Source organism: Penicillium hordei (assembly GCF_028827395.1).
Source record: "Penicillium hordei strain IBT 12815 chromosome Unknown utg000001l_segment0_segment0, whole genome shotgun sequence".
NCBI classification, from domain to species: Eukaryota; Fungi; Ascomycota; class Eurotiomycetes; order Eurotiales; family Aspergillaceae; genus Penicillium; species Penicillium hordei.
This window is the reverse complement of record NW_026623142.1, coordinates 8459211-8473517: the sequence shown is the minus strand read 5'-3', so window position 1 is coordinate 8473517 and position 14307 is coordinate 8459211. Positions and strand designations below refer to the sequence as shown.

General features: G+C 48.7%; 4 protein-coding genes across 4 annotated transcripts; 1 reads left to right on the top strand and 3 right to left on the bottom strand.

Moving 5' to 3' along the window:
* Positions 1-538: 538 nt before the first annotated feature.
* Positions 539-2095, bottom strand: N7537_003218 (uncharacterized protein; the record flags this gene model as incomplete). The annotated part of the gene is made up of 1 exon (XM_056894276.1): positions 539-2095. The coding sequence occupies one exon, from the start codon at positions 2093-2095 to the stop codon at positions 539-541; it is 1557 nt and encodes a 518-aa protein (XP_056759271.1).
* Positions 2096-3434: 1339 nt separating this feature from the next.
* On the bottom strand, positions 3435-8213 carry N7537_003217 (ABC multidrug transporter; the record flags this gene model as incomplete). Its single annotated transcript, XM_056894275.1, has 13 exons — positions 3435-3666; positions 3738-4112; positions 4178-4261; positions 4335-5066; positions 5123-5194; positions 5257-5380; positions 5448-5780; positions 5846-6008; positions 6097-6881; positions 6944-7177; positions 7283-7562; positions 7634-7860; positions 7925-8213. The coding sequence occupies 13 exons, from the start codon at positions 8211-8213 to the stop codon at positions 3435-3437; spliced, it is 3930 nt and encodes a 1309-aa protein (XP_056759270.1).
* Positions 8214-9219: 1006 nt separating this feature from the next.
* N7537_003216 (isopenicillin N synthase family dioxygenase) lies at positions 9220-10384 on the top strand (the record flags this gene model as incomplete). Its single annotated transcript, XM_056894274.1, has 3 exons — positions 9220-9381; positions 9488-9625; positions 9716-10384. 3 exons carry the CDS (start codon positions 9220-9222, stop codon positions 10382-10384), a joined length of 969 nt encoding a protein of 322 aa, XP_056759269.1.
* Positions 10385-10862: 478 nt separating this feature from the next.
* N7537_003215 (uncharacterized protein) lies at positions 10863-13174 on the bottom strand (the record flags this gene model as incomplete). The annotated part of the gene is made up of 2 exons (XM_056894273.1): positions 10863-11094; positions 11157-13174. 2 exons carry the CDS (start codon positions 13172-13174, stop codon positions 10863-10865), a joined length of 2250 nt encoding a protein of 749 aa, XP_056759268.1.
* Positions 13175-14307: the final 1133 nt, after the last annotated feature.

Below are 14307 nucleotides of genomic sequence, written 5' to 3'. Positions count from 1 at the left end.
TGTCGCATTCATATAGAGGAGTGGGTTTTCATGCCTGCGAACTGTTTCGTGCTATATGTATATGTATATCCGGGTCCGATATTGGTTTTAATCAAGCCATTATTTAGATGTCACGGAACTTGGGAGAAATTAATACCAGAGGCAGGATGGGAACGAAATTGTAGGTTGTATTGAGTTGTTAGAGAAGGAGAGAAAAATAGTGAAGATCCTTTCTGCCCAAGGCAGAAATGGCTTCTGAACAAACATCCATCAGAGAATGTTTCAATCTGATAAATTGCCAGTACAAAGAGATATAAGAACACAGTGGATGATAATGAAAGAAAATAAAGATGATACAAAAGAAGGGTAAAATACAGAACATAGGAAAAGACGCTGATAATAGCTAGAGGCCCCTATTAACAGGTCCACACCACAATTGTTTCGAAATTAGCACGGTAATCTATGCATTATATGACAGGCGCATTTGCCAATTGTGGACATTTTCCTATGAAATCTTTCTGCGGATGCGCATTTGATTCCACGGCGATGATGTCACGATCTATTTAGCGCAGGTGAAAGATGTGGCGTTCCTGGAATCACCGCCAATGAACTTCTGGCGGAGGGGATACGGGCACAAGTCTCGTGCAGTGTTGTTGCTGCCTTTGGTAGCGTGGAGAGTGACAGGAGCATGGTCTTTTTCGACCCATTCCATCAATTGCGACATGGCACCATTGGGAATTGGGCCCATTCCACCATAACAGTGGCCAACGCCAGGCGCTTCGAAGAAGCGGTAGAAGTCGTGAGCTTTGGGATCCTGCTTCAACACTTCCTCGTAGTAGCTGACTGTTCCATTTGGTGGGATTGTTTCGTCTGCAAGTCCATGCCACGCAATTATCTTTCCACCATGTGCCTTAAACTTGGACAAATCAGGGTTGTTGTTTCCGACCATTGATTCATACTGGCGGGTTGAGGCATGCAACATATCAAAAAACATAGAATCAGTCATGTTCTGAAGTGAGAAGCTAGCATCTTTGGCAACGGCGTATTTGAACCAGTTGCCGAATAAGGAACTATCCCCAGTGGTGCATGTGCCATTGCCGGTACAGGTGGTTGGGACATAGTAGCGGTCGATTGCTGCGTCTTTGTTGACGCCAGTCCAACCAGCCTCCCCAGACCCAGACCAGGCAGCTTGAACAACCTTTGCACCTGACGCGCTCAGAGTATGCTGTACTCCTTTGCATGTGTAGTCCTGTCCGACGAAGTCGTGGGCCCTGACATTGCAATAATTTGGCAAGCTGATAATGCCATCTTCCACTCCATCCAACCTATCACAGGCTTTGATTGCTGCTTTGGTGAAAGCCTGAACCTCACAAGGAGATGGGTAAATATGGTGCTTGTTCATGACATGCGCGGGCCAGTAGCCTGCAGGAATGAAGGTTTCCAGGTTGATAGCGGGAGCGATAGCCAAGATGCCGTCGAAGACATCCGGATAGTCTTGCGCCATCATTAGGCCTTGTCTTCCACCGCCAGAGCACCCGGCAAAATAGGAATATTTGGCAGCTTTCTTGTAAAACGACTTGGTGATCTGCTTTCCAATCACTCCCATGTCATTGGTGGCCTTGGATGCATAGTCTTCGAATAGATACCAATCGAGGTTATTTTTGCTCTTCAGAGACCACGTGAGATCGGTTGGAACAGCTTGGCCTCCCACCTCATGACCTCCATCGGTGGAGGTAGATGCGAAACCTTGGGCGACGGCGTATGTGAGGTAGGTAGGGCCGAAGCCAGTGCTGTAACCTCCACCACCCAAAGCTTGGAACTTGCCATTCCAGTCCTCGAGTGGTAGCCAGATCTGAGTGTTGATTGTATCATTCCAACCAGGATGAGTGTATGTAACTGTGACGTTGCAAAAGCTGATGGTGTACTTCTTTCCCTCATTGGAACCCGGGCCAAGACTGACAGCTGAATAGTTGTGGACTTCGTCAGCTTGAACACCGAGGATAGAAGCTCCAAGTAGCTCGGGTTTGGGGAGATGGGACGGCGAGCATCTAGAGACTGTTGCGGCTTGCGTGGCTACCGCACCCACAGCAACTAATGTAGCTGAAAGTTGAACCATCTTGATTGTGTTTAATTAAAGTTCTCCAGGGGCAAGCGAAGAGGTTTATATATCAACGATTTTAGTAATATGGGGCCCTTGAAACCTTGCAAATTCAACTAAGCATGTTCATCAATACGTATGTTGTAGTACTCGCCCCAGATAAAAGGTATTTCATGCTCCATTCTGGAGATCGGTACCTGCGTATCCGTATCTAATTATGTTTTCCGCGTACCCATCCGATTTCCTATACCAACCTTGATTAAGCTACCGTTCTCATTTGATAACTAGCACATTTTTCTCGTGTGTTCCACCTGATAATTCGATGATTTGATGTCATGACTTTTGATTTGTTTGGGGAGTGGGTAGACATACGTGCTAAGGTATATATGTCACTTGCGCGGCTGTATTCTGTAGTAAGGAACGGGTTAGCTTGTTCGTATGGTTGGGGTGCCTAGCACAAAGTATATAGTACCGTGAATATCTGTAAGATCGCCATGGAGTTAATGTTCAGAATAGAGTATTATGGAGCCACTATTGGTGTGCTAGGGGCAAAGTGGAGACGATCTATACGCGTATTCAGATTTTAGAACTAGAATATGAGCGAGCACCTATGGCATTGACGCCGAAAATGGCTCCCCTTTAGCTCAATCCAAGTCCCCTCCTTGTTCATCCAGTCTATTTAAGTGCCTATTAAATACCTCGCCTTCTCTCCCTTCCCGTGTCCTTAGACCTCCTATTCCCCTATCCTCGTTGCCCACGTCTCTTCATGACCTTGACTTTGTCTTTTCTGTCCAGTACCAAGTCTGAATACATGGTAGAAACCGGGTATTATACCATTGAAAACGATGTGACATTGGGTACTAGGCATGCCATGCAAAAGTGTATATCACAGTTAGTCATCAATGTCCGCACAGACTGTGAAATAGCGGGTTTTGTCATTTGTACAAGTCCGGTACGAGGAATTAGATGGACCAGACGATCCCAAAACCCTCAATATTATCAAACACCTTGGCAGAGTTTATATTGTCAATCAAAGATTGAACGGTACCGAGTGTATGTATGTACGGGTGATGGCTGGGTATGAGAAAGTGTAGGGATCGGAACACACGTTCACCCTTAGAATGGTCAACTATGTTGTCGTTCTTTACGAAGCTCAAAATAAGTGGCATAACGCTGTGAAAATGTATAGCTGGGTACGGGAACACCCACCTAACCGCACTTTAATCCTTGGTATCGTCGACGTCCGATAGGTGGGCCCAAGGAGATGCATGTACGAGCGAGGGAATGTTGAAATATAAGTCTAATGTACTAGTTTACTCCATTGAGCAATGATGAACAAAGATGCCTTTTTATGAGTTTATAAAGTAAGGGAATGATGACCTGTTGCGCGAAGAAGATCGGCGAATCTGGAGGGTTGCGAAGCCAGAGTGACTGGGTTTCCACATTCCACGATACTTCCTTCATCAAGCACTATGACTTGATTGTAATCCAAGATCGTTTCGAGTCTGTGCGCGATGCACACCACTGTATGCTCGGGAAACTGTTCGCGAAGCACATCAAGAATGATGGTCTCGGTCTCCTGATCAACACTGTTATCGAGAACGAGGGGTTAGTTTGGCAGCAGAGGATAACTTAAATAAAGATTGGTGCAAGGCCCCACCTGCTTGTAACCTCATCTAGTATGAGAATTCTTGACGCCCCCAAGACTGCACGAGCGACACAAAAAAGTTGCCGTTGGCCATGGGACAGCAGGTCATCTGTCATCGGGACATCCAAGCCGCCTTTCTTTATTATGAGCTCATGCAGTCCAAGCCTGGTCAGAATTTCACACATTTCCTCGTCCGAGTGTTGCCCTTGGATGTCCAAGTTCTCGCGGACCGTACCATAGTAAAAGAATGACTCCTGGGGCAGAGTGATGAGCCTGGACCGAACCTCCTGCGGCGCCATAGTAGAAATGTCCAAACCATCGATTTCGATGGAGCCGCTACGAAGTTCCAACATTCGCAACAGCGATCCCACGAGGGAACTCTTACCACTGATATATTATTAATGGAGAGGCCTTAGTTACACCAGACCTTGGGCCCAGAGAAGTATTCTTACCTGCCAGTTCTGCCGCAAACCGCCAGCTTTTGTCCCGGCTGGACTTCTAGAGAGACGTTCTTGAGCACTAGTGAGGACTCGCAGCTGCCAAGAAAATATCGGCCTTCAGTTCCTGGTATTCCTTTTCTGTCATTCAAACCTTTAGCTGTTGACTCACCTGTAGGCTGCCGAGACATCATGGAAGCGGATTAGGCCCTGATCAGGCCAGTTCAGGGGTGGAGGCTCTCTTGCCTCCGGTTGATCCTCGCGCGGAGTATTCGACGTGAAATCTTGGATACGGGCAATTGCACCCATTGCGATCTCCAAAGCGGTCCAATTGTACACGAGGCCCTTCAGGTTAGCGCCAAACGCGATAACATTGACCAGTGCAAGACCAATTGATGCACCCGTCGAACTCCTAGTCGTAACCGCAACACTGACCAAGGTAATGGCCAAGAATGCGACGATCATATCCAATGTGAGGGTGAGCCATAGTTGGGCACAATATAACAGATATAGAGATTGTTGGGCCGTCCCTAGCAGACGATCATTTTGGATGGCGTATGATCGCATCCAGCCAAATGCGCGAACACTGCTCAACCCTTGTAGTGTTTCCATAAAATGGGTCAAAAGAGGCGCCCGAGCTTGGATTTCAAGGATGCGAAGTTGTCGTGAGGTTTTGAGATAATACTTTTGTACCAGGTACAGAAGGCCGATCAGGGCCGGCACAGCCGCGGCGACGTATTTGGAGCTCCACAAGATAACAACCAACTCGCCGATACATAATAGGAAAGCCATCATAGTGCCGATGAGTGACCGAGGGAGTTCCATGTCAACCAATTCAAGATCTTGACTGAAACGGTTGGCGATCTCTCCGCTGTCAGTACCGGAGAAAAACACCAACGGGGCTCTAATTGTAAACATCAGCCATATTGTTCCCTGGGCTGGCTGAAAATCGAATCCAACCTTAAAACTGTCTTAAGCAGCAGTTCGTGGAATTCTCTGGCGGTTCTCGGGACCATAACTATCATTAGTTGCCTGCAGTCGGTTTGTCAACATCGACTATTTGAAACTTGAAGTCAGGTTTGCAAAGAACCTACAAACATGCACCCAGGAATAAAAGGATAGCCAAGGCAGACCAAAGCACGTATAGCGAAAGATAGTATGCCAGTCGATCATTTGCCTTTCTGGCATTAGCCTCTACCCAGAACTTAATCCAGATTTCTGAGGACGTTAGTCTCGCCATGAGTATAAACAAGTCAGAAAGGAGGAAGGGTATACGTCGACTTACGGGAGAACAACAAGCCAAAGACGAAGCCAGAACAAAGCACAGAGAAGACAAAAAATGACACGCGCCCCGTCTTGTCCACGTAAAATTTGTAGATAGTCAGGTCACTGGTTGGCCGATTTTCAGCATTCAGATTGGGATTTTGTAGGGCAGAGTCATCTAGTGCAGCATGTTTGTCGTCGCCCTGGTGATCTGTCTGTTCGATTCTGTCACCTTTAGGGTCAAGGCTTGCCAGGTAACCTCCTTGACTGATCAATTCCGAATGGATGCCTTGTTCGACTATTGTGCCACCTGGTCCTAAGACAATGATGTAATCCGACAGGGAAATATTGCGAACTAGAAGAGAGGTTCCTCCACAGTCAGTGGGAGAACTTATAGACCCCATACTTATCGCGACCTACTGGAGTTTGTGGCAAGAACAGTTGTCGTGCCCTCCTGCCTCAACAGACCGCCGGGTCCGAAAAGCGCAGCAAAGACATCTTGTTCTGTTTCTGTGTCCAGACCGGCGAACACATCATCTAAAACAACCAATGGTTTCCTCGCATACAGTGCTCGTGCCAACGCCTGATTCAAGGTCAGCTCAAAATTTGAGAAAAACGGAAAGAAAAATGGGAAAAGAGATGAAAACAAGTAAATAGAAGCGTTTAATTACCAGACGGCCTTTCTGGCCACCACTTAACATTATACCCTTGCTTCCAATCATGGCATCCTCTCTCCCGGGAAGCTGAGCGAAGTCCCGATCTAAGGCACAGCTCCTGACGACAGTGTTGTACCACTGACTGTTGAATTCGGAATGTCCTAGAATATTGTCTTTGAGGGTCGCATTGATCAACCATGGAGTCTGGCTGCAGAACGCTGCTTCCACATCCTGTACGATGACCGTTCCCATTGTATGGGGTATCTCGCCCAGAATAGTGTGCAGGAGGCTTGACTTTCCCGATCCAACAGGCCCGATAACTGTCACAAATGATCCCTGTTGGACATTTGCGTCCACGTGATTGATCACAGGCTTTGATGATCTCTCCCAGCCCGCAGAACAGTTGCGCAATAAAATCACGGTCCTGGAATCTATATCTCCCGACACATTGGGCCTTAATAAGTTCTTCTCTTCGTCCTTTTCGCCATCCTTATCGTTAGAACGTGCGGATTTCTTGAGCCAGGCACTGAAATTTAAATCGGTCGTACTGCAAGTATCACCTGGAAGCGGAATTCCACCCTCCAGCGCAAGATATTTCCGAATACGTTCCAGGCTGGTTAGTGCTTGAACCCATCCCATTATAGCGTCAATAACTCTTCCTGCGGCCTGGCAGAGAAGTGATATAATTGTCAAGGACGTGTAAGCAGTAGCTGCAGTCAGTGGGGTCGTATTTCGGATCATGGCGAGAATACTATATGTGCCAAAGGCAAAGGGCGGTGCCATTGTGGTTGCCAGATATGCTAAATGAAGTTAAGGAGCTCAGAACGGACCCAGAGGCGACAGCGGGAGGTTCACAACCTACATAACGTCACAAGCATGACCAGCACTTCTCGAAATTTAATGGACTTTTGGATTTCATATGTTCTCAGCTTTGTGATAACTGATTTTAGAATATCCGTTGAACCGGTTGCTTTGACTCCCTTCATGGTGCCAATTGCTGCCACGGTTGTTGCGATCCGAGTTTGCATCGCCTCAAGCCATATCTTCTGGCGAATGCCCATATATCTGCTTACTTTGCCACTGATGATAATACAAGCTGCTCGATAGTTACCATGAGTTAGTTACTCTAATCTCTAGAATGAATGAATTCAATGAAACGAGAGAGGAAGCAAAAAGGGAGAGGGTATTTGGCATATGTTACCTATGACCACCGCGGCAGCTGCAACGGTCGATACTCCGATCTTAATATCAAGTAACCATAGAGATAGACCGATTTCGAGCACGCTGGCCCAAGTCTCATGAAAGCTGCGGAGCCCCAATCCTATCCGTTCGATGTCAGCATTAATCAAAGTCAACGCATCGCTTTTGGAGGGGGCGGATATATTCAAGTTCAGGATATGGTCGTAAACCAAGAGGATTAAGGCGCCGCGCACCATCACGACTGTACGATAAGACCGATGATGAAACATCGCTGTCATCCACTATGAGGGTTCTCTAAATGAGCAATCATGTCGATCTCGGGGCCAGAAGCCAGGTTACATGCGCAACTTACGGCAATGCCAACGTAGACGACACCGTAGGCTGCAATCAAGCCGTACGCTATTTCGTTGCTCGTGGAGCTACTGGATTGCCCTAAAATGCCCGTCACACGGTTGACTAGGAAGGGCTGGGCATAGTTGACGCCTGTTAGGCACAGACGTGGCAGAACACCGGCTAGAAGCGGCCACTTGTATAGTGCTAGTAGGACGTTAAGGAGGCTCCTAGATTGCTCTTTTGCAGCTAAGGAGAAATGGAGAGATTAGTTGAACCACTTCATTATTAGGATGTGATAGGGTCTCATTACCATGTTTCCACTTCTGCCGGATCTCGTCTTTTGATCCTTCCAAACTGATATCCTCATCAACTTGTAACAGATCATCGAATTCCAGGGATCGTTTGTAGCCCGCCCGCAGCTGCGGATTGAACCACCAGAAGGCACTTAGGTTTAGTATGCCCGCTGTCTGCTCGGGAGGCAAGGATCGGGCCATAAGGCTTCTCTTCTCTGTTGCTTCCAGAGCAAGGAGTATCGATTTACACACCACGAGCGTGGTGAATACAATCGCGATGGCTTCATTTCTAGGCATGTAGAACATGGTGCGCGCTCGTGCCGCGTCCATAGGAATAGATCCTAGTAAATATACATTTAAGATAATGGACGGTCGCTGTGATCTATTGTGTTCCTGGTGCGATAGGAAAGCGAACATCGGTGAAACTGCGAACCCAATTGCGATGGCTGCATTGGATAATCTGGTGGTAGATGTCTTGAGCACCAACGAGAGCACCAAATGTGCAACTCCCAGCAAGATAAATATGAACCAATATACCTTCAATGGAGGGTTTTAATCTAGTTAGATGGTCTCTCGTATGCAAAAACTATATCGGAGGAGGTTTTTGAGAGGGGGGGTTCATCTCTGTTATCAAAGAAGGAGGCACTTACTTGCTTGACATACCACAGAACCCCTCGATAACTGAGAACTTTCTTTGCAGATCGGAGTTTCCACAGACGCCAACATCCCATGACGCTTGCGATCAAGAGGGCAGGTAGGTAAAGCACGCTTTCTTCGAATAGCAGGGTGAAATCGAAATTATCGTAGCAATCGGACACCTGCGGACCAAATACGTCCTCCACTTGAATCCGACATTGTTCCATGGCGTCTTCCTGATCCAAGATTCGCTGTCATTAAAATTGTGTCGATATCTTCATGGGAAAAGGGGGTTAGAGATATGAAGATGTCGCGGGTTAGCGAGCGGTGTAAGAAGATGCGGACCTCGGGGTGCGCCTCCAGCGCTCTCTTTATACCGAGCTTCTGAATAACCGCCGTAAGCCACTGGGGGTATAATCCGATTCCACAGATCATATTTGATAGATGCAGGGTTAGAAGAACCTCACTTTCTGGGCGTTGTGGGATGATGTAAGATACGATTATCCACATGAGACTCGGTGAAAGGCCATTCTATCAGGGGTTTTACTATCCCTACCGCTACGCAGAAACAGCTTTTCTGACAATATATATAAATCCCACTAAATCTCATCAAGTCGCACCCCGGTGCCAAAATACATTGCTTGGAATTCTACATTGACTTTAAGTCTTCGACATGATGGCTATTGCAACGCTTGATTTCGCTAAGTTCCACGGCGGCTCTGACGCAGAACGTCGTGAATTCGCCTCTGCTCTAACGGACGGATTCAGGCGTCTCGGTTTTGTCAAGCTGATCAACCATGGCTTCTCTAAGGATGAAATTTCTGATTTGTTCCAATTGGTACGGGTTCTCTCTTAACAGCCGACTCCGCTTTATTTGGTTCCTGAACTTACCAGAAGGGTTAAAATAGAACAAAGATTTCTTCAATTTACCTAATTCATACAAGGCTAGCATCCAGAATGATGAAGGTCCCAAGCCACAACGAGGATGGAGTCACGTTGGAGCCGAAAAGACGGGCCTACTGAACCCAGGCGGCAAGACTAATCTCGCTAAAACCGATCAACACGACCTCCAAGATGCCAAGGTGAGAATATACTAAAGGCCTCCCGTGCGGATGCCAAACATTAGGCCGGAGTGAACATATGTTGACGTGTTCTTTTTTGTTCGTCCCCAGGAGCACTTCGATACGGGCCCAGTTGAAGACATGCAGTATCAGAACAAATGGCCCTCTCCGGATCGCCTGCCTGGGTTTCGACCATGGCTGGAGTCATACTTTTACCGTAGCCAGGCCATCACACTGGAGCTGATGGCAGCGCTGGAGCTGGGTCTGGGGATTCCTCAGGGTAGCTTCGTTGGCTTATGCCAGGGTCACGCCAGCGAGCTACGCCTGAACCACTACCCATCCATTGCCCTCCGCACGCTCAGGGACGGTAGGACAAGCCGTATCTGGCCGCATACTGACTTTGGCATCATCACGCTGCTGGCGCAGGATGACCGTGGCGGCCTTGAGGTGCAAAACAAGGAGGCCCCGGACGACTTTATCCCCGTGTCGCGCGAGGATTCGTCTGAATTTGTGGTGAACATCGGCGACACCCTCGAAAGGTGGACGAACGGCGTCCTCAAGGCGGGCTTGCACAGGGTCACAACTCCGCGACGCGACGCAGTTTCCAGCGGCAACGATGAGATGTTGCCGGCGCGGCGGTCCATTGCCTTTTTCCTTAAGGCTCACCGGGATATGTCCGTTGGACCGCTACCACCCTTTGTGTCGGATCTCTGTCCTCCCCACTATGAGGATATGACGGCCTTGGCGTATCAGCAGTTGCGGACGAATATCGTTTATTAGACCGACAAGGAGGACAAAAGCGTTAGTCATGGGGGAACTGCAGGCCATACCAGGGACGAGGTGCAACGTCTCTTAATCTAGCGGTATATAATCCTATTATATTTTTCGCTGACAGTTACCCTGTGCTCCTGATCAAGTATCAAACGACGTGGTACTTTCTTTACCTACATAAAACAGAGTTCGCTTGCCGCATCATCTCATTCGACTGTGAGGGAAGAAGCTAAATTCCAAGGCCTCATCTATACAAACAGTATGTTTCAAAGCCATATTGAGAAAAGAAAACAAATTAGTGGAAAGGAATAATCATCAGTAGACGCAGAAAGACTTTATTTGGAAAGGCATAGTTGCTGTATACGCAACACAAACGGGCGATGCGTGGGCTGGATAACCGTGTCTTTTCTTTTGGCGACTTTGTTTTGGCCGGAGCCTGGGACCCAGGGTGTTGTAGACCGGAGCCGCAAAGAGTGCAATAAGTGGGTTATACCACCGCCTTGCATAGTTGAAGCAAATGTTCTGTGTCGTATACGTATTCGCTGAGGGAGGCTATGTCGACCGTCTCAAACCCAAAGTTTTGCGAGAGATCTAATCCGCCTAGCACGTCAAATACCCCTTTGGGTAGAGCCTGGCTCAAGCTCCGCAAGTACGTACCCCGATGTTCTTGTAGGTATGTCAAGAAGATCCGGATGGTATCACTTGGTAACTTCTCCACCCTAGATGCGAGAGAGATTCAGTCAGTCCGTGTGTTGCATTTGGCTGTGAAAGTCAGACTTACTGATCTATACTGATGGAGTATTGCCCAGCGCAAGGTATCAGGGCCAGAATTGCTCCGGGAAAGGTATGTTCAAAGGTATACCAGTTGCGCGCGCATGATAAGCGGTTACGCAGTTGGGTTAACTTTCTAGCATACATGCAGTCGTTGGTCTGACGACTCTCCCCTACGGGAAGCGGAGTGAGACCCGGGTATAGCATTTGCATTAGATCCGTTAGAGCCTGCGTCTTGGACCGGTTCTTGGGTCGATCCTTGCGTACATGTCGATCACTCGTATCGGCTGATCGACCTCCATCATTTCCGCTGTCGCGGATCAGCTGCAGGCGAGCGCAGTCATATTTCAGCATGGGCTTGGATCCTCGCCCGGCAAGTTTGGTGGCAATATGATCTTGTTCCAGTCGGGTACGATGGGCTGAGAGACGTACAAGGTAATATCGCCGGAGGATGTGTGAGAGGGCAGTGATGGAGTCAAGTCGGTCAAGGGCTTGCACAGTGGTTGCAAGGTCGTTCTGAAGGCCGGATTGCACCACCGGAATCATGGAGTTCTTCCGTGCGAATTGGAGTGCATGACGTAATTGGCTCAAAGCGTCCGGACTCCCAATCGCGTAAAAGAGACACGTCAAGAGCTGCGCGACAGACCGCTTGTTCTCAGGGAGCTGGTGGCTAAACGCCGCAAACACCTGATTAGCCGACGGCAAATGAACCGGAGTGCAATCCAACAGCACCACCGATGAGATCTCAGTTGCGTAGGGACCTATAATCTGGGTACCCCCTTCCTGTACATCATTGCAGGGCGGTGCCCCCAGTAGAGTCTCCTCGCCACCCTCAGACTCATTCCTAGGCATTTCATGCGTGGACTGCGCTTGGACGACCTGTGTGCCACCAACGCTAGCAGGGGCCCAAGCCAGAAGACCGTGGGAAACCGCACGGCTTACGCGGGAATCCCAGGCAGCTGAGATTTGGGATCGGGATGCCGAGGGAGTAGGCTGCTGTGTGGATATGGCCGGAGAACTGGGAGCTGGGGAGAGTGTCCCCTTTCGTTGCGGACTTATAATACGTCCACCAGTTCTATTTAGCGCTGGAGAGTGTGTACTCCGTCGTTGCGGATTTAGGATACTTCCAAGGCCTTGATCTGGCGCCGGTGACCGGATCTGTTGGGCGACACGGCCCTCTCGGGCCTTTTCTAGTTGTATACCATTATTCCCCATCTGTGTCGCAGATACGGGTAGCGTTGCACTCCCTTTCAGGTTGGATTGGATGGTGGGACCATTATAAGATTGCGTTAGGAAACCCATTTCTCCCGGTTCCGCCAGTAGATCCAAATCCATGAAGTCTAAAACCGCAGGAGTGGGCACTTGAGTTAGATCTTGACTCTGACCTCCCAGCCAGAAAGGCACATTGCTCGGTGTCTTTGGACTCATTCGGGGAGGGGTATCATCAAGGCCCCCCTGCGAGGACCACCACTGCATCTCATCGCTCCCTGCAATGTCCATTCTGTCACATTGATCAAAGTCGCTGCTCTCCACCGCCAGGTCACCGGGTATTAAGTCTCTAGGTAACAGGTTTGGCCACTCACCTGCCACGCCAGATTCTCTGGGTGTTGTGGAGAGCGACAGGCCAAGAGACCCGAGGTGGATGTCGTCAAGGTGTTGAAAGGATTCCGCCGGCGGTGAATCCCGATGGATCCCCAAGTATTCGGGTGGACTATCAGCTGGGATGGTGTCGAGACTGCTTCCGGGTGGATCTGAACAATCTTCTGCTGTCTCTGTCCCTTTCTCACTCTCCGAGACAGATAGGGAGCTGATACAGTGGAGAATGTCGAGTATGTTTTCTTTTGCTAGATGCTTCGCTTTAATGAAAGTACTAGAACGAGATTTGGCGAGTGCATCCAGAAGTCTCTCACGGAAGTCTACACACAGCCAGTCCATGAAGACGAGATCACGGCAATCCCCCTTGCCTCCCTTTGACTGCTGTAGCCAGGGGGCTTCTGGGGTCACATACAAATCCTGTACTAGGTCCATTATCGTGGTAGTGGGGCCGACCTTGTGTGTGTCCGATTGTATAATTTGCGGTCAGTAGTGACAGACCAAGACGAGAACGGATGCAATCGTAACGTGCTACAACTGCCTCAAGCCGAGAGAAGAATTCCAACTCCAAGAGTGATTCTCACGGCCAGCCCGGCCGAGCGTGGACTAATGAAAGCAATATCAGCGAATTCCTCTGTCCCATTGTCCTATCGCCATACTTGCCCTTCAATCGCGACTCTGGTCGCATAATCCCTGGCCTCCTGTAGGTCCGCAGTAAGACCCATGGTGTTCGCGTTCGATACTGGGGAAGTGATTCTGCGACGGCCCCTGTACTAAGCGACACTAAAATCGGACTGCATAGCGAATCAAATGATAGTAATCACTTTGATGACCAGCCACTCTCGACAGAGAAACAGGGGTCTTTAGGGCTCTGACCGCCGAGAGATTGCAACGCGGAGCTACCTATTCTATAAGGCGTCCGGTCTGGAATGCTTTGTAACCGGTCCTGTTTCCCTATCGAGAGTCACTAGTCCCAATGTGATTACTATCGTATGATAATACTGCGCGTGGGAGGCGATACTACCTGGATTCCAGACTAGGAAGACACTACTCCTTATGGATATTGAAGAAGGGAACGACCAGGGCTGTATCCTCTTTGGCATACAGATCGATCCAGCACTCGCAATCAGCTTCATGCCAACCAAGGCATACAAAAGGGATCCAGGAAGATCATCCAAGAAGAGAACTCAGAGATGTGTAGGAGTGTGTATTGCCAATCTGTAACTATCTGTTACTTGTAACCTTTTGCGCATCCATGCTTACAAACAAAACTGCAGAAGTAATGAAAGAACTAACAAAGCTAATACGTGGTGAGAACGATTTCCCCCACTCCAATATGTATTTCCCGCTAGCAAATCAGATCTTGAGCGCCGTCAATCCTGCGTGCCAAGTGGGGTATCCAATTTGGCCCCCAATTGACACGTATTCTCTGCAGGTGCCATGAGCTAGTTCAACTTGACATGCTGAATCAGCGATGATTTCATCTCGATAGCCTACAACGGGTCTGCGAAAGCTCTACGTGTTTTTCGGTCAAACGGAGGTAAAGAGGAGACAGACAAGAATTTCCT